The sequence below is a fragment of the Mastigoproctus giganteus genome, chromosome 6 (genome assembly GCF_048544385.1).
Source record: "Mastigoproctus giganteus isolate SK-2022 chromosome 6, ASM4854438v1, whole genome shotgun sequence".
Classification (NCBI taxonomy): domain Eukaryota; kingdom Metazoa; phylum Arthropoda; class Arachnida; order Uropygi; family Thelyphonidae; genus Mastigoproctus; species Mastigoproctus giganteus.
The window spans coordinates 137,014,684-137,035,878 of NC_143580.1; the positions used below are offsets into that span (position 1 = coordinate 137,014,684).

The 21,195-nt window shown below is 39.3% G+C and overlaps 1 protein-coding gene across 2 annotated transcripts in view; it reads right to left on the reverse strand.

The window, feature by feature from the left end:
* Tango1 (transport and golgi organization 1) overlaps window positions 1-21,195 on the reverse strand; it is a 528,108-nt gene that overhangs the window by 270,095 nt on the left and 236,818 nt on the right. For both annotated transcript variants that reach the window (XM_090376510.1, XM_090376509.1), the window contains exon 12: window positions 399-535. In XM_090376510.1, the coding sequence (XP_090232636.1) occupies window positions 399-535 (137 nt within the window). The remainder of the gene's footprint in view (window positions 1-398; window positions 536-21,195) is intronic.

Genomic DNA, 21,195 nt, shown 5'->3' on the forward strand with positions numbered 1-21,195 from the left:
TGAGGAAATGGGTAGTTTGAATGATTTTAAGAAAAAACTAGACAAATTCTAAGAGGGAATGGACAGGTGATATGAGAAGTGGTTTTTTTTTTTTTTTTTTTGCTGATGCTGTATAAACCTACTTTCTTGAATCATTTGCCACTACTAATACTAAAAGATACAATCTGATTGTTCATTAATATCAGTCAAATTATACATCTGATTAGTGCTTGCATTTTAAAATAAACTAAAAAAATATCTAATTATAATTAACATTCAATTAATATTCACATGTACCAATATATCAGAATATTTCCTTCTATAACATATGATTCAGTTTTTGAATTCACTCTTTGTCGGCTTCGCTGTCTTTATCACAGTATTTCCATTGAGTTAAAGTAATGCAATTATAAGTTTACCTTTCATTCCACATTTCTGCTTCCTGTAATAACCGACCACAGCTTTCTTCCAATTGTAGGATATGGGTTTCGTACTTTTTTTCTTTGTTGGCTAACTCTTCTTTTTCTTGTAGAGCAACTGTTAATTCATTGTCAACCTGCATTAAAGGATTTTTATGAAATTATGTAATTTAATAATTATTACGTGTGCCATGCTAATTTACTTATACATAAGACTAGTTCTTCTAACTGATGATTTTGTTTAGTAGTTGATAACACTAAAAACTGGTCAGAATTGACCAGTTTTAACTGAACTATCATAAAACTATTGATTTACTGACTCAAGATTGGTTCCCAATCATTTTGAGCCCACTCTTCTCCCCCTCCAGCAAGCATTATTCTCTATGTATTCATTTCAAATGCTCCCTTCATGGAAACCAAAATATCTTTTCGTGTACAAAGTAGTTAAACAAATTACCATGTATACAAATTTACATGTATTCTGATAATGTATTTATCTATGAATTTATAAGATCTTTTTTACAAAATAAAACATGCATAACTGTTAAACTATAAACTATTCATATCTCTGAAACCCTCACAAAATTCATGGATATATAACAGATGTAATCTATAATGTTTATACAAAGGGTACTAGGAAAGTTTTGCAATATGACGCAACAATGAATCACAGGAAGCTGCTTGTTGCTGCATGTTGAGACATGTTCATACGTGCATAGTAGCCGCCGCGCCAAGTCGATGGGCTCAGTTATTCATTAGTAGTGAGAGTGTAAAGTGCTTGCGATGGCATCGTGGTCACGAAATGAGATAAGGACAGTTTTGCGGTATAATTTCGTGCGTGGTTTAACCATAGACCAGTGCTTAGAAGAAATGACTCTTGCACTAGATGATGATTGTCCACATTGTACAACGATATTCAGGTGGTATAGAGAATTCCAAAGGGAAAATTTCACTCTGGAGGATTCTGAGAGGCCGGGAAGGCCACGAACGTCAGTTATGGAGGAAAACGTTACTGCTGTGAGGAAAATGCTTGACGAAAACAGGCGAGTGACCTACCAACAGATAGAGGATACTTTGGGCCTAAATGCACCAGCAATTCGTTCGATTCTGCAAGATCATTTGCACGTGAAGAAACTTTGTTCTCTCTGGGTGCCGCATCAACTCACTGAAGAGCAGATGACACGACGTGTGACTTGGTGCCGGGAGATGTTCAAAAAGTTTGATAAGGGACAATCTCGGTATTTGAACAACATCGTGACAGGTGACGAGATTTGGCTGTACTATTACGATCTGCCGACCAAGGCTCAAAACAAAGTTTGGGTCTTTGATGATGACAACACACCCGTAATTGTCAGAAAATCCCGATCTGTAAAGAAGAAAATGATAGCTGTATTTTTCAAATCGAGTGGAATTGTGGAACGTGTCGTTTTGGACACGCAGAAGACAGTCACAGCTAAGTGGTATACTGAACAATGCCTGCCTAAAGTCATTGGATCTATGAAGAACCTGCGGCCAAAGTCAAGAATGGACACCTGGTACCTCCATCACGATAATGCTCCAGCTCACCGCGCCAAAGCCTGCACCGAATATTTGACCACGACAGGACTGAAACTTCTCGAGCACCCTCCCTACAGTCCAGACCTTGCTCCTTGCGACTTTGCACTGTTCCCGCATGTGAAAATGAAGCTAAAAGGGAGGCGGTTTTCCAGTGATGAGGACCTTCTACGGGCTTGGGACAACGAGTGTGCTTTACTCCCTAGTGAAACTTGGCAGAACTGGTTTAAAGATTGGTTTCGGAGGATGGAGAGGTGTATTGAATGTAGAGGAAATTACTTTGAAAAAATTAAATAAACAAAGCTGTATTGCAAAACTTTCCTAGTACCCTTTGTATAATAAAATGCATTTGGAAAATAATACACATATGAATAAAAGAAATAAATGAATAAAAGAAAACAAAGAATTATTAGTCTGAGGTCGAGGGTTTCCTGTGCGGACGTGCCTTTCTGCCGCTCTTGGAATAGAGAAGTTTTTTCTGATTTATTTTCTGCTTTATTAGTTTAAATTGACATATTAACTTATTTCTAGAGTAGCTTTATATTCCTATTTACGGTACTTAAAGTTAAAATAACTTAGATAGAGATTTTGCAGGTATTACTTAGTATCGGAAAGGTTATCAAATCCACGTGTTTACCGTTCATAAACGGCCGCCATTGTTACGTGAAAATTAATCAGTAAAATCTATTAATCTTGTCTAACTTCATTGGCAACTAAATTGTAATTTTAACTATACATATAACCACTTAGGTTACGGAACATAAATAATTAGTAAAAATAAATAATTAATACATAACTTGATACAGAAGTTATATAAAGGGATTTCGTAGATAACACTCGTTACTGAAGCGCGATACAGCATATCCGGAATTCGATAGCATTAGCTTTGTATAGTATAGTGCATAATATAATATTGTCAATTAATCAGTACATCTATTAATCTTGTTAAACTTCATTGTCAATTAAATTGTACTTTTAACTATATACATATAACGACTTAGAGTACAAACGTAACAAATAATTAATACATACTTGATACGGAAGTTATATAAAGGGAACTCGTAGATAACACTCGATACCGAAAAATAAATATAGCGTTATAACTGTGTTAAGATACAAGTTTAAGGTTTTAATTTTGTTCTGAAATTGTAATTTTATTGACATTTAAATCGAAATCATGACTCTGACCAGAGCAGCAAAGCAAAAGGCTCAAGCTAATGGGAGTGCTGTGACTCAGGGGAGAACTGAGGGGGGCGGTTGCCCCCTGAATCACGGCCTTTTAAGATGCACTGTTTGCTTGATGTTTGCGGAGCAATCGGGTACGGGACATGATACTGCCATGGGGAATGTCTTTGTGTGTGCACGATGCAAGGAGTGCAAGGAAATTAGGCGACAACTCGGCGTTGTTATGGGCCTATATGAGACCTTGAAGGACAGGGTGGATGCCCTCGAAGGAAATAAATTGAGGGGCCCATCAAGCTCTCAGCTGCCCACATCAACACCAGAGCTTGGACTTGGTCATCTTGCAACACAGAGGCAGCCCCCAAGGCAGAATGCGCTGGTCCAACAGGAACTAGTAGTTGTTGGTGACTCAATTGTCAGGGAAACGGGGAACATGCTTTGTAAAAAGGATAGGTGGAACAGGACCAGGGTATGTCTGCCAGGGGCAAGGGTTGATGACGTTGTAGAGCAGATATCATCTTTTAAGGGCACAAAAGGTGATATAGTTGTACACGTTGGCACTAATGATATTAAGAGTAGGAGACCAGCGGAATTACTTAACAAGTACAGGTCACTGTTGAAAAAAAGCCGTGAAGTAGGGTTGAATTTGAAAGTGTCTGCAATTCTGCCCAGACACGATAGGAGGGAGTATATGATGAGAGCCTTGTCGATCAATTCGGCCCTGGAAAGATTGTGCAAGGCTGAAGGGGTAGAATTTTTTTCAGCCTGGACTGTACTTGTTAACAGGAGAGATTGCTTCTACAGGGATGGGATACACTTAAATAGAAAGGGTGCAAGAATATTTGCTGATGCTATCGAGGCAGTGTTAGGTGGGTCGGAAAACTGCTAGCTTGGGGGGAGACAAAGACTAATGGATTAACAGTAGCCACTGGCAGAGGTGAAAGAGATTCTTGCACTGCTTCTATTGGAATGAGCAGAAGCCTGAAAAACAAGATGCAGGATATTTCAGAGACTGCTGGAAGTCATTGCGGTACAAGTAAACACATGGGTTGTGTTAGGGTAGCTAAGAATAGGAACAGGTGCATGTATACTTGCGTGTACACTAATGCTAGGAGTTTAGTAAATAAATTTAATGAATTTGAGGTATTACTCAAAACATCAAAGGCAGATATTGTTGGGATATCAGAGACGTGGTGTCACACAGATATAAGGAATGCAGAACTGGAATTTGGGGAGTACAACGTCTACAGAAAGGACAGACAGGATAGGAAGGGAGGAGGGGTTATGCTATTAGTTAAAAAACACATAAAATCCAAGGAAGTGAAGCCAGTTGACATCGCTGGACAGTGCAGTGTTGAGTCAGTTTGGTGTGACATAAGCATAGGTAAATCAAAATTGAGAGTAGGAGTGTGCTATAGGCCTAATGACTCTGATGAGTATAATAAGATACTGTACAGGGAAATAGAATGGGCCAGTAAATCAGAGAGTCTTATAATGGGGGATTTTAATTTCCCAGATATTGACTGGAATTTGTGGGTTGGTCACTCACACACTAGCAAGGCTTTTGTGGATTTATTGGATGATTGTTTTCTACACCAGCATGTTCGGGAGGCAACTAGAGGGAGTAATACTCTTGATCTGATTATCAGTAGTGATTCTTCATGCATTAGGAATCTGCAGATAAATGAACCACTGGGTGGCAGTGATCACAGTGTGCTGAAGTGGGATTTACTCAAGGAGGTAACTACCATCAGAGGTAAAGGGAAGGGTTTTTGCTTTCGTAAAGGCGACTATGATGGTCTGAGACAGTATTTAAATTCTATACAGTGGGACCAACTGAAGATGTTACCAACAGCAAATTCAAAATGGGAAGCATTCAAGGAACTAATCTTGGAAGCTACCAGGCTTTACATACCAACCAAGAAATATTGTTCAAGGTTCAGGCCTAAATGGTTGTCAGATGAACTAATGAGACATATGGCAGAGAAGAAAAATGCATGGGATACATACAAATTAATGGGTGACGTGGAAGCCTATGATAGATATAAGTTGGTCTGTAACCAAGTCACAAAGGAGATTAGGCAGGCAAAGGCAGATTATGAGAAATCCTTGGCAAAGGATGCAAAGAAAAACAGAAAAGAGTTCTTTACCTATTTAAACTCAAGAAGGAAAGGGATGAATCAGATTGGTCCACTGGATGTTGATGGTTCAACAGTTGAGGATCCAGCTCAGGTGGCTAACAATCTAAACGAGTATTTTGCATCTACATTCACACATGAGGAGTTATTCAGGAAGGGGAATGTCGTAGGTGAAGTAAACATTGGCAGTGAGCTAGATGATTTTCTAATAACTGAGAGGAAAGTGGAGGAGAAATTGTTGAGGATAAACATAAAAAAGGCACCCGGGGTGGATGGGATCTATCCAGTTATATTAAAGGAGGCAGCAAAGGAAGTAAGCAAACCTCTAGCCATAATTATGAGAGCTTCTTTGGACTCAGGGGAGGTACCCATGGACTGGAGATGTGCAAATGTAACCCCAATTCACAAAGGAGGATCAAAGGCTGACACAAGTAATTATAGACCTGTTAGTTTAACTTCGGTTCCAGGAAAATTAATGGAGGCACTGGTTAAAGAAGCACTGCAGGATCATCTGGACAAGAATTCAGTTATAGCTCAGACACAGCATGGGTTTGTTAAGGGCAGGTCTTGTCTGACCAATTTGATTGGATACTATGATGTAGTCACAAAAGAACTGGATGCAGGGAATAACTTTGATATTATATATTTGGATCTTAGAAAGGCTTTTGATACTGTTGCGCATGGAAGACTGCTGCACAAATTGGAGAAGTGTGGCATTCGAGGCAAATTGCTGCTATGGATAAAGGGATGGTTGAGTGGCAGAAGACAGAGAGTGGTAATCAATGGACACTGCTCAACGTGGACTAATGTTATTAGTGGAGTTCCTCAGGGTTCAGTGTTGGGTCCATTGTTGTTTTCTGTATTTATAAATGATATTGATGATGGTGTATCAGGCTTAATGTCCAAGTTTGCAGACGATACAAAGGTTGGCAGGGTTGTTAAGGACACTACTGATACTATGCTGCTGCAACAGGATCTGGAAAAGTTGAGCAGATGGGCTGAGAGGTGGCAAATGAAGTTTAACATTGACAAATGTAAAGTACTACATATGGGAAACAGTAACCCCAGATCAACGTATCAACTCTGTGGTACTACGCTGACAGTGGTAGAGAATGAAAAGGACCTGGGGGTAATTGTGCAGGCAGATATGAAGTTCTCTGAGCAGTGCAGACGAGCTGCAAGAGTAGCTCATGGTGTCTTGTCAATGATATACAGGAATTTTTCTAGCAGGGACAGGGATGTGATTATTCCCTTGTATAAGGCATTGGTCAGGCCACACCTTGAGTACTGTATACAGGTCTGGAGGCCTCATTTCAAGAAGGATGTAGAGCTGCTGGAACGAGTACAGAGAAGGGCAACAAGATTAGTGAATGGAAAGGGTTGCTCTTACGAAGAAAGGCTTAAGTTTTGCAAATTACAGAGCCTGGAGACTAGGCATCGCCGAGGTGATCTGATAGAGGTGTACAAGGCTTTGAATGGCTTGAGCATGCTCAATGCCGATGGGATTCTTCCTCTTGCTCAGAATAATCACCTGAGAGGGCATAAATTCAAATTGAGGAAGGACGGATGTCGGATAGATGTGCGGAAATTCGCCTTTAGCCAGCGGGCAGTTGGTTTGTGGAATAGACTTCCATCGCTTGTTGTTGAAGTTGATAGCCTAAACAAATTTAAGGCTCAGCTGGACAGGTATTTCGAACGAATTGAGGGGTGAAATGGGAGTAGTGGTTGTTTTTTTTTTTTTTTTTTTTTTATTGGCTGATGCTGAATAAGCTTGCTTTCTTGCATCATATGCCTCTACTAATGCTAATGCTATTGGGAAAGCTACCAGCTGGAAGAGGACTACATAAGTTAAAACTTCAACAACTCTTAATAATATAGGCAGCAGAGTATCTGTTATAACTAGAACAGATACTTATCAAATTGTAGCAGGGTACTTAATGATTTTGTAATAACTGAGAGCAAAGTGGAGGAGAAATTGTTGAAGAATTGGTGGATGGGATCTATCCAGTTATATTAAAGGAGGCAGCAAAGCAACTAAGCAAACCCTTAGCCATAATTATGAGAGCATCCTTGGACTCAGGGGAGGTTCCCACTGACTGGAGATGTGCAAATGTATCCCCAATTCACAAAGGGGGATCGAAGGGTGACACGAGTAATTACAGCCCAGTTAGTTTAACTTCTGTTCCGGGTAAAATAATAGAGTCACTGGTTAAAGATGTATTGCAGGATCATCTAGACAAGACTGCAGCAATAATTCAGACACAGCATGGGTTTGTTAAGGGAAAGTCTTGTGTGACAAATTTGATTGGTTATTATGATGTGCTTACAAAGGAACTGGATGCAAAAAATAATTGTGATATCATATATTTGGATTTCAGGAAAGCTTTTGACACTGTTGCACATGGAAGACTTGTACAAATTGGAGCAGAATGGTATTAAGGGTAAGTTGCTACAATGGATAAAAGGATGGTTAAGTGGGAGGTTTGTGGATTCATTGGATGATTGTTTTCTGCAGCAGCATGTTCGAGAGGCAACCAGAGAGAGTAATACTCTTGATCTGGTTATCAGCAGTGATCATTTGTGTATTAAGAATTTGCAGATAAAGGAACCACTAGGTGGCAGTGATCACAGTGTACTGATGTGGGATTTACTTACCATCAGGGGTAAAGGAAAGGGTTTTGCTTCCGTAAAGGTGAGTACAGTGGTCTCAGACAGTTATTAAATTCATTCTGTACAGTGGAATCAACTGACGAAGTTACCAACAGTAAATTCTAAGTGGGAAGCATTCAAGGAATTAATCGTGGATGCTACTAAAAGTTTCATACCTATTAAGAAATATTGTCCAAAGTTTAGGCCTAAATAGTTATCAAATGAACTAATGAGACTCGTAACAGAGAAGAAAATGCATGGGATGCATATAAATTATCAAGCGACTCAGAAGCCTATGGCAGATATAAGCTAGTCTGTAATCAGGTCACAAAGGAGGTTAGGTAGGCAAAGGCAGATTACGAGAAATCCTTGGCAAAAGATGCTAAGAAAAACAGCAAGGATTTTTTTACTTATATAAACTCTAAAAGGAAGGGGATGAATCTGATTGGTCCACTTGACATCGATGGTTCGACTGTTGATGATCCTGCTCAGATAGCAAACAAACTGAATGAGTATTTTGCATCTACATTCACTATGAGGTTGGTTGGTTGGTTCTTGGGTTTTATTGGCGCATTAGCAACTAAGGCTCACATATGAGGAATTATAAAGGTTTGAAAATGGCAGAAGGTTATCAAATTGTAGCAGGGTACTTAATGATTTTGTAATAACTGAGAGGAAAGTGGAGGAGAAATTGTTGAAGTTAAACATAAGAAAAGCACCTGGGGTGGATGGGATCTATCCAGTTATATTAAAGGAGGCAGCAACGCAACTAAGCAAACCGTTAGCCATAATTATGAGAGTATCCTTGGACTCAGGGAAGGTTCCCAAGGACTGGAGATGTGCAAATGTATCCCCAATTCACAAAGGGGGGATCGAAGGGTGACACGAGTAATTACAGACCAGTTAGTTTAACTTCTGTTCTGGGTAAAATAATGGAGTCACTGGTTAAAGATGTATTGCAGGATCATCTAGACAAGACTGCAGCAATAATTCAGACACAGCATGGGTTTGTTAAGTTTTGTCTGACAAATTTGATTGGTTATAATGATGTGATTACAAAGGAACTGGATGCAAAAAATAATTTTGATATCATATATTTGGATTTCAGGAAAGCTTTTGACACTGTTGCGCATGGATGACTATTGTACAAATTGGAGCAGAATGGTATTAAGGGTAAGTTGCTACAATGGATAAAAGGATGGTTAAGTGGGAGAAGACAGAGGGTGGTAATCAATGGGTGCTGCTCTTCGTGGATTAATGTTATTAGTGGAGTCCCACAGGGTTCGGTGTTGGGTCCACTGTTGTTTTGTATATTTATCAATGATATTGATGAAGGTATATCAGGCTTAGTGTCGAAGTTTGCAGATGATACAAAGGTTGGCAGGGTTGTTAATGACAGTAATGGCAGTGTGCTACTGCAACAGGATCTAGATAATTTGGGCAGATAGGCTAAGAAGTCGCAACTGAAGTTTAACCTTGACAAATGCAATGTACTGCATATGGGTAGAAGTAACCCGAGAGAAAAGTACCAACTGTGTGGTACTACACTTAAGGTGGTAGAAAATGAAAAAGACCAGGGAGTAATTGTTCAGTCAGATATCAAGTTTTCTGAGCAATGCAGATAGGCTGCCAGGGCAGGTCATGGGGTTTTGCCAATGATATATAGGAATTTTGCTAGCAGGGAAAAGGAGGTGATTGTCCATCTGTATAAGGCAATGGTCAGGCCAAACCTTGAGTACTGCGTACAGGTGTGGAGGCCTCATTTTAGGAAGGATTTCGATTTGCTTGAGCATGTACAGAGAAGGGCAACAAGATTGGTGAGGGAAATGAAGGGATCCTCTTACCAAGAGAGGCTTAAGTTCTCAAATTGCAGTGGCTGGAGACCAGGCACTTCCTCAGTGATCTGACTGAGGTGTATAAGGCCTTGAATGAGTTGAGCAAACTGAATTCTGATGGGATCCTTCCACTTTCAGATTAAGAACCTAAGAGGGCATAAATTCAAATTAAGAAAAGACAGATGCAGAATAGATGTGCGGAAAGTTGCCTTTAGCCAGCGGGTGGTTAATTGCTGGAACAAACTTCCATCTGTCGTCGTGGAAGTTGATAGGCTGAATAAATTTAAGGAGGAACTGGACAGGCATTTGGAGGGAATGGTGTGTGTGATTTTTTTTTTTTTTTTTTTTGGCTGATGCTGCATAATCTCATACACTTGCTTTCTTGCATCACATGCCACCACCACTACTACTACTAGATGAACAGCGGAAGAGAACAGTCGGTGGATTTTTGGCTGCTATAAAGATATAATTATTTTTAATTTTTAACGTATTCTTCATTAATTAACATACTAAGTTGTGTTTTATAGAGATATTAAATAGGTTTAGTAGCGTTCATTAGCTTCTTATTTTCAATTTAACTGCGATTTTTGGAATTTACGACTCCCGGTGTTGGCACCAATATTGTTGAACTAGCTGCCATATTGTAGTCGATAAGAAATAGCGTAACATATATATATATCTCGAACTGATAGCATATGGTGTAAAGTAAAACTAGATGGCGTAATACGAAGCACTCAATTAGGAATCTGTTAGCTTATTATAGTATTATCAATTAATCAAAAATATTATTAATCTTAGTAAACTTCCTGTTAATTAAATTGTATTTAAATGGAAATCATGACCCAGACTACAGCTGCAAAGCAAAGATCACAGACTAGCGAGAGTTCTGTGACTTGGGGGAGAAACGAAGGGGGCCAATTCTCCAACACATCACAGTCTCAAAAAATGTGTGAAGTGTGAAATGTTTGTAGACTTTTCTAAAACAATACATGATCTAGCCAAAGAGGATGCCTTTGTGTGTGCTAGGTGTCTAGAGTGTCAAGAAATTAGGTGCCAACTTAGTGTTCTGATGGGCGTTTATGCAAGCTTGAGGTGCAGGGTAAATGCCTTCGAAGAAATTAATATAAGGGGCCCCATCAAGCTCTTAGCTGCCCAGCTCAACAGCAGAGCTCATCCCTGTGCATCAAGCAACACAGAGGCAATCTCTGTGTTCCTATGCAATGCAGAATGCGCTGGTCCCAAAGGAACTAGTTATTCTTGGTGACTCTATTGTGCGGGAGATGGAGAATATATTAAGCAAGAAGGATAGGTGGAACAGGACCAAGGTACGTCTGCCAGGGGCAAAAGTTGATGATGTTGTAGAGCAGATTTTAAGGGAACAAAAGGTGATATCGTTATACATGTTGGAACTAATGACATTAAGAGTAAGAGATCTGCAGATTTACTCAACAAGTACAGGTCAATGTTGAAAAAAGTCACAAGTTAGGTTTGAAACTGAAAGTGTCACCAATTCTGCCCAGACACGATAGGAGGGAGTATATGATGAGAACCTTGTCAATCAATTCGGCCCTGGAGAGATTGTGCAGGGCTGAATGAGTAGAATTTTTTTCAGCCTGGTCTGTGTAGACTGCTTCTACAGGGATGGGGTACACCTAAATAGAAAGGGTGCAAGAATATTTGCTGGTGCTATCGAGACAGTGTTAGGTGGGTAGGAAAACTGCTAGCTTGGTGGGAATACACAGACAAAAAAGTTAACAGTGCCTGCAAGCAGAGGCAAAAGTGATTCTTGCACTGCTTCTATTAGAATGAGCAGCAGCCTGGAAAGCAAAGCAATGGAGATTTCCAGGAGTGCTGGGAGTCACAGTGTAACAAATAAATACATAGGCTGTGTTAGGGTAAATAACAGTAGGAACAGGTGCATGTATACTTGCATGTACACCAATGCTAGGAGTATAGTTAATAAATTTGATGAGCTTGAAGTGCTAGTCAAGACATCAAAGGCAAATATTGTTGGGATATCAGAGACGTGGTGTCACACAGACATAAGCAGTGCAGAATTGGAATTGAGGGAGTACAATGTGTACAGAAAGGATAGACAAGAAGGGAGGAGGGGTTATGCTGTTAGTTAAGAAACACAAAAAATCTAAGGAAGTGCATCCAATTGATGTTGGTGGACAATGCAATGTTGAGTCTGTTTGGTGTGACATGAGCACTGGGAAATGAAAAATGAGAGTAGGAGTATGTTATAGGCCTAATGAATCTGATGAGTATAATGAGCAATTGTGCAGAGAAATAGTGGGCCAGTAAATCAGAATGTCTTATAATGGTGTGTTTTAACTTTCCAGATATCGATTGGAACTTGTGGGTTGCTCACCCGCACACTAGCAAGACTTTTGTGGATTTATTGGATGACTGTTTACTAAAGCAACATGTTTGAGAGGCAACCAGAGGGAGTAATACTCTTGATCTGATTATCAGCAGTGATTATTCATGCATTAAGAATTTGCGGATAAAGGAACCATTGGGTGACAGTGATCACAATGTACTGATATGGGAATTACTTAAAGATGTAACTACCATCAAGGCTAAAGGGAAGGGCTATTGCTTTCATAAAGGTGACTACAGGGGTCTCAGACAGTTTTTAAATTCTGTACAGTGGGATCAACTGATGATGTTATCAATGTTGAATTCTAAATGGGAAGCCTTCAGGGACTTAATTTTGGAGGCTACTAGGCTTTTCATTCCTACTAAGAAATACTGTTCAAAGTTTAGGACTAGATAGGTGTCATATGAACTAATGAGGCTAGTGGCAGAAAAGAAAAATATATGAGATGCATATGAAGTATCAGGTGACACAGAAGCATATGGCAGATATAAATTTTTTTTCTTTTTTTTTTTTAGGAGCATTAGCAACTAAGGCCATATTGCTCCGGGGATATGCAGCAGTCATTCCCTGACCTTTCTGCATCCTCTGTATTTGGTGGTCAAGGGCTCGAACCCCGGTCTAATCAAGAAGTATGTACTACGCACTGTCGCTCCTGCCCACCTGGCTAGGGAGGCGCCAAAGATATAAACTAGTCTGTAATCAAGTCACAAAGGATGTTAGGCAGGCAAAAGCAGATTATGAGAAATCCTTGGCAAAGGATGCAAAGAAAAACAGCAAAGAGTTCTTTATTTATGTAAACTCTAGAAGAAAAGGGATGAATCAGATTGGGCCACTTAACATAGATGGGTTGACTATTGATGATCATGCTCGGGTAGCTGATAAACTGAATAAGTATTTTGCATCTATATTCACACATGAGGAGTTATTCCATGAGCGGAGTACCAGAAGTTTAAAACTCTAACAGGAAGATAAGTGATTTTTTAATAACTGAGAGCAAAGTGGATGAGAAATTGTTGAAGTTAAACATAAAAAAGGCATCTGGGATGAATGGGATTTATCCAGTTATATTAAAGGAGGTAGCAATAGAAGTAAGCAAACCCTTAGCCATAATTACGAGAACTTCCTTGGACTCATGGGAGGTCCCCATGGATGGGAGATGTGCAAATGTATCACCTATTCACAAAGGGGGTTCAAAAGGTGACACAGGTAACTATAGACCTGTTAGTTTAACTTGTGTTCCAGTGATTGCATTATTTTCCTTGGAACATAAGTTAAACTAACAGGTGTTAGTTTACCTTGTGTTCCGGGGAAAATAATGCAATCACTGGTTAAAGAAGCACTACAGTTTCATCTAGACAAGACTGAAGTAATAATTAAGACGCAGCATAGGTTTATTACAGGGAGGTCTTGTGTGACCAATTTGATTGGATACAATGATGTGGTCACAAAGGAACCGAATGCCAAAAATAATTTTGATATCATATACAGTCAGTCCTCGTATAACACGTGTTTACATTACACGAATTCGATCATACACGATTTATAAATATGGGAACGATATCTTATATAACACGAACTGAATTCGCTTATGCACGATTCGCCTTTGTGTTTACAAGAAATGGCAGTCGAACGCGGAATCACCCCAACTGAACGCAACACGATAGGAATGAAGAGAAGATTCTGAAAATGTATTTATGTGTTTTATATCAATGAAGGGGAAACACATTTCACCATAATAATGTAAAATTCCAGCAATCGGTAATATCGCGAATGCAATTAGATCGAGTTTACTACCAGTTTATAACAGATTCCACTAGCAGAAACGCAACTGGAAATTGTTTTTATTGTTTTATGGTAGTAACCTCTAGAAATGCGCTTTAGTAAAATGTGAGGTGTTAATAGTGTATCTCTGCCTTTACGGTGTTGTTTATTCAGTTACTACACGCGCGCAGCTTTGTTTATGTGTATTAAGCGTGCCTCCTCGTTTTGTAATTGTGCTTTATTCCCTAAAATTGAGTAAAATACTTAAAAGGTGTGAAAAGGAAGAGTCCTGGTGAAGACACTGCAGATTCAGAGAGAAAAAGAAAAGCAATATCGATAAACAGAGGTGGACTGGGTCAAAAATTCTTACCATGGAAAATTTGTAGTGTCCTCACACTAGCGTTTATGGCCAAAATCACACCGGCCACCGGGGTTTTCCCGGTAAGGCTTATGGCCAGTCCGCCACTGTCGATAGCGAAAAAATATGAAACTGTGAAACGCTTTGAGCGAAATGAAAGACCATGTGATATTGCACGTGCTACAGACCTAAATGAGGCAACGCCGAGAATTACAAAGAATGCAGAGAAAATAAAAACAACTCAAAGGGTAATTAAAATCCATTAGATTAAGGCACAAAGAATTGGAAGAGATGGAACGCCTGTCATCTGTTTGAATAGAAAATCAAACAAAAAGCAAGTTTTCTTACGGTAGAAGCAAAAGCATTAGCAATATTTTATTACGTAATAGTCATAATAAAATATGTATTTTATTCGTAAAAAATACTTACGTATTTTTTATTATTTATTATATTATAATAAAATATGATATAATAATAATAAAAATATTATAAAAAATTATAATATTATTTTTATTACGTATTTTAATCGTTATAAAATACGTAAGTATTTTATTACGATTATTTATTGTGTTTGGTAATGTTTTGGTTACCAATGTGTGTTCAATCGTGGGTGGTCGGCACCTAACCCTATTTTTCCCATAGGGCCTGTTGTTCATATTGCACGATTTTGCATTGCACGAGGGTTTCTAGGAACACAACTATCGTGCTATACGAGGACTGACTGTACTTGGATTTCAGGAAAGCTTTTGATACTGTTGCACATGAAAGACTGCTGTACAAATTGGAGAGATATGGCTTTAAGGGTAAGTTGCTAAAATGGATGAAGGGATGGTTGAGTGGGAAATGATAGAGAGTGGTAATCAATGGACACTGCTCTTCGTGGACAAATGTTATTAGTGGAGTTCCCCAGGGTTCAGCGTTAGTCCCATTGTTGTTTTGTTTATTTATCAATGATATTGATGAAGGTATATCAGGTTTAATGTCCAAGTTTGCAGATGATACAAATGTTGGCAGGGTTGTTAAGGACAGTAAAGACAGTATGCAACTCCAACTAGATCTAGATAAGTTGGGCAAATGGGCTGAGAAGTGGCAACTGAAGTTTAACATTGACAAATGCAAGTTACTGCATATGGGTAGCAATAACCAAAGTGAAACATACCAACTGGGTGGTACTACACTCAGAGAAATGGGAAGTGAAAAAGACTTGGGTGTAATTGTGCAGTTGAATATGAAGTTCGCTGGGCAGTGCAGACGGGCTGCCAGGGCAGGTCATGGAGTCTTGTCAATGATATATAGGAATTTTGCTAGCAGGGAAAGGGAGGTGATTATTCTGTTATACAAGAGGCAATGGTCAGGCCACACCTAGAGTACTGTGTACAGGTCTGCAGGCCTTATTTTAGAAAGGATGTAGAGTTGCTAGAACGAGTACAAAGAAGGGCAACAAGATTGGTGAGAGGAATAAAGGGGTGCTCTTACCAAGAAAGACTTAAGTTCTGCAATTGCAGAGCCTGGAGAGTGGACACCTGTGAGGTGTATAAGGCCTTGAATGGGTTGAGCAAAGCTGAATGCTGATGGGATTCTTCCTCTTGCTCAGATTAAGAACCTGAGGGGGCACAGATTCAAACTGAGGAAAGACAGTTGTAGAATAGATGTGTAGAAATTTGCCTTTAGCCAGCGGGTAGTTGATTGGTGGAACAGACTTCCATCTTTTGTCGTGGAAGTTGATAGCCTAAATAAATTTAAGGCTGAGCTGGACTGGCATTTGGAATGAATGGAGGGGTAAAATGGGACTTTTTTTTTTTTTTTTTTGGCTGATGCTGCATAAGCTTGCTTTCTTGCATTGCATGCCTCTACTAATGCTAATGCTAACTGCTTCAAAGTGGGTTAATAACAGGATTATACAGACAGAAAATAATATAGTGGATACCAAGGACTGGAACTTTGTCATTGCAATGTATATGATTGATACTCTTCTGCCACCAGCAGTTAGTACTAGTAAGCATTATAAAGCAGCTCTGTGGGCAATAAATGTGTTAAATTATGACATTATTTACTGCAAATGCACCATTACTAAATAGTTGAACTTTAAGACAAACCAAAGTTTGTATGTTAGGGATCATTATTATAATATCTCATATTGAGAAATCCTTCAAAACAAGTTGTCTTTCTCTTATACTTCGAATAAATTCAGTTCCCCAATACAGAACGCTACCGTTACTTACTCTTAGTTGAATATCACCACCTAGGTGGCACAATTTCGAAGTTATATGGCTTCTCATTGGAGGACACGTGAGTACCCAGAGGTATAAGAGCTGACAATCCAATTGAAATTTATTTACTCAATATGACAGATGCCAAAAGGTGTACTCTAATGAGGGAATTGTTACTTATTCAAAGTATAAGAGGATGACAACTTGTGAAGGATTTCACAATATGAGATGTTATAATGATACCATAGAAACACTTCGGTTCAGGTTCATCTTAAAATTCAACTATGTAATAATGATATCACAGTTTGAATTTTACGTAGTTCAAGGCTTTCTGCTCTAAAATTTTATTAGTCTAAGAAGTACAAAGTATACTATTGGCATCTCTCATATGTGAAGCTTAATCCTAGCTTATCAATGTTTGTAATGGGAAATTAATTATAAAAGAAGCAAGCTTACATAGCATCAGCCAAAAAAAAAAAAAAAATCCACACACACCCTTCTCATTTCACACACAGACTTGCTGCAGATGTTTGTCTAGTTCTGCCTTGAATCTATTTAAACTATCACCTTCTACAACGACAGATGGAAGTTTGTTCCAGCAATCAACCACCCACTGGCTAAAGGCAAAATTCCGCACATCTACTCCCACAACTGTCTTTCTTCAATTTTAATTTATTCCCTCTCAGGCAATTATTCTAAGCAAGGGGAAGAATCCCATTAGCACTGAGCATGCTCAAACCATTCAAGACTTTTTACACCTCAAACGTCACTTCACAGGTGCCTAGTCTCCACACACTGAAATTTACAAAAATTAAGCCTTTCTTCGTAACAGCAACCCTTTGTTATATTCACTAATAATCTTGTTGCCCTTCTCTGTACTCATTCCAGCAACTCTACATCCTTCTTAAAATGAGGCCTCCAGACCTGTACACTGTACTCAAGGTGTTGCCTGACCATTGCCTTATAAAAGGGGATAATTATGCCTACTAGAAAAATTCCTGTATATCACTGAAAACACACCATGAGCTACTCTTGGAGACCATCTGCACTGCTCAGAAAACTTCATATCTTCCTGCACAATTACCCCCAGGGTCCTTTTCATTCTCTACCACTGTCAGTATAGTACCACACAGTTGATATGTTACTCTGGGGTTACTGCTTCCATATGCATTTGTCAATGTTAAACTTCAGTTGCCACCTCTCAGCCCATCTACTCAACTTTTCTAGATCCTGTTGCAGCAGCATACTGTCATTAACAACAGTGCCGACTTTCGTATCACCTGCAATCTTCTACATTAAGCCTGATATACCATCATCAATATCATTAATAAATACCGAAAACAACAATGGACCCAACACTGAACCCTGGGGGGCTCCACTAATAACATTAGTCCATGAAGAGCAGTGTCCATTGATTACCACTCTGTCTTCTCCCACTCAACCATCACTTTATCTAAAGTAGGAATTTGCCTACAATGCCACACTGCTCCAATTTGTGCAGCAGTGTTCCATGTGCAACAAAAGCCCCTCTAAGATCCAAATATATGATATCAAAATTATTCTTTGCATCCAGTTCCTTTCTGATCAGATCATAGTATCCAATCAAGTTGGTCAAACAAGACTTCCCCTTAACAAAATCATGCTGTGTCCAAGCTATAACTGACGTCTTGCCTACATGATCCTGCAATGCTTCTTTAACCAATGCCTCCATTAATTTCTCTGGAACAGAAGTTAAACTAACAGGTCTGTAATTACTTGTGTCGCCCTTTGATCCTACTTTGTGAAATGAGTTCCCATTTGCACATCTCCAGTCCATGGGTACCTCTATTGAGTCCAAGGAGGCTCTCATATTTATAGCTAAGTGTTTGCTTACTTCTTTGCTGCCTCCTTAAATATAACCGGATAGATCCCATCAACCACAGGTGCTGTTCTTAAGTTTAACTTCAACAATTTCTCCTTCACTTTGCTCTCAGTTATTACAAAATGATATAGCTCCCTGTTAGAGTTTAATAAGCTTCTGTCCTCCACTTCCCGACAGAATTCCTCGTGTGTGAATGTAGATGTACAATATTTATCCACTTTGTCAGATACCTGAGCAGAATCATCAACAATTGAACCATCAATATCAAGTGGACCAATCTGATTCATCCCGTTCAGTCTACAGTTTACATAAGTAAAAAAATCTTTGCATTCTTTGCCAAAGATTTCTTGTAATCTGCCTTTGCTTGCTTAACCTCCTTTGTGACTTGATTACAGACTAGCTAATATCTACCATATGCTTCTGTACCTCCTGATAGTTTATATACATCCCATATATTTTTCTTCTCTGTCGCGAGTTTCATTAGTTCATCTGACATCCATTTAGTCCTAAAGCTTGAACAGTATTTCTTAGTTGGAACAAAAAGTCTAGTCATTTCCAAGGTTACTTCCTTGAATGATTCCCATTTAGAATTTGCTGTTGATAACATCATCAGTTGGTCTCACTATATAGAATTTAAAAACTGTCTGAGACCACTGTAGCCTTCTCTACTTAAGCAAAAACCTCACATGATGATTGTTACTTCTTTGAGTAAATCCCGCATCAGTACACTGTGATCACTGCCTCTTAGTGGTTCCTTTATCTGTAAATTCTTAATGCATGAATAATCACTGCTGATAATCAGATCAAGAGTGTCACTCTTTCTTGTTGCCTATCTAACATGCTGCTGTAGAAAACAATCATTCAAGAAATCTACAAAAGCCTTGCTAGTGAGCGAGTGGCCAACCCACAAGTTCCAATCTATATCTGGGAAGTTAAAATCCCCCATTATAAGACAATCTGATTTACTGGCTCACTCTATTTCTCTGTACGGTTGTTCGTTGTAATCATCAGAGTCATTTGCCCTATAACACACTCCTACTCTCAATTTTGCTTTCCCGGTGCTTATGTCACACCAAACTGATTCAACACTGAACTCTCCATCCATGTCAGCTGGATGCACTTCCTTAGATTTTATGTGTTTCTTAACTAATAGCATAACCCCTCCTCCCTTCCTGTCCTGTCTATCCTTTCTGTATACATTGTACCCCCCAAATTCCAATTCTGCATTCCTTATATCTGTATGACATCATGTGTCTGATATCCCAACAATATCTGCCACTCAAATTCACCAGCTACCAGTACCTCAAATTCATCAAATTTATTTACTGTATCCAAGCATTGGTGTACATGCAAGTATACATGCCCCTGTTCTTACTTTTAGTTGTCCCACGTATTTACTTGTTTCACGATGACTACCAGCAGTCATTGAAATCCCGAGCACCTCACTTTCCAGGCTGCTGCTCGTTCCAATATTTATTAATAATACAAATGTTGCCAGTGTGGTTAATAACAGTAATCAAGGAAAGCTACTGCAACAAGATCTAGAAAAATTAGGCAGATGGGCTGATAAATGGTAGTTTAAAATTGACAAATGCAAGGTAGTGCTTATGGATAGCAGTAATTCCAGATTAACACAACTGTGTGGCACTACACACTCAGGGTAGTGGAAAATTAAAAAGATCTGGGTTAATTGTGCAGTCAGATATAAATTTCTCTAAGCAATCAGAGAAACTGACAGAGTGCCAGGGAAGCTCATGAAGTTTTGTCAATGATATACAGGAACTTTGGTAGCAGGGATGAGGAGATGATTATCCCACTGCACAACGTGGTGATTAGGCTGCACCTTGAGTAGTGCATACAGGTCTGGAGACTCATTTTAGAAAGGATGCAGATCTGCTGGAATGAACACAGAGAAGGGCAATGAAATTAGTGAAGGGAACAAAGGGCGCTGTTATTTCCAAGAAAAGCTTCAGTTTTGCAAAGTGGAATCTGGAGGACGAAGCACCTACGAGGTGATCTGATTGATGTGTTTAAGGCTTTGAATGGATTGAGCAAGCTCAATGCTAATGGGATATAAATTCAAATTAAGGAAGGATGGTTAGATAGATGAATGGAAGTTTGTCTTAAGCCAGTGAGTGGTTGATTGTTGGAACAAACTTCCATCTGTTGTTATGAAAGTATAAAGTGTATTTGGTGTCAAGCGGCACCAGGGGTTTCCCTCATCTCCGCATTGCTTGCATTGTGATGGTTGTGCCAGTTTGCTGGAAATACCAGAGATTTAAAACTGTATGGATATTGTACGTGTGTAGTGTTGTGTACCATTGTTCATCTGGTAATTTAGCTGTTGGACCCCTGCTGAAACCCAATCTTGCTCCACTTTCACCCCCGTGGAAGCAGACCAGGTACACCAGTATTATAATTATTTATCTCTGGCAGGTCCTGCTGTCTAATTTCCTGAGATTTCAGTGGCTAGGACCTAAACAAAAAAAAAAAAAAAAAATTTCATTTAATTAGTTTTATTTCAATTTCAAAGGGTGATGTCGCTTGAATTGGAAAGGCCTATAATACGGGTGAAAGTTAATGTGAACGTATTTAAATTTGTGTGGGGGCATTCGCTTGCATAAGATAGAGGTGGGGGAAAAGACTGGAGGGAAAAAGACATAAAAGGCAATAGAGAAGGTATCCACAAGGAAGTCAGTGGGGCAGGCCCATGCACCACCAGGAGAGAAAAAGAGGTGCGGCGAGGAGATGAAAGGGAGAAACAAGTCTTGCCCCCACCCCACCGGAGAGAAGGAATGAAAGTGGCCAGGAAGGTGCCTGGACCAGATCGCCAGGTGGCGTGTTGGCAGCAAGGTGCTATTGG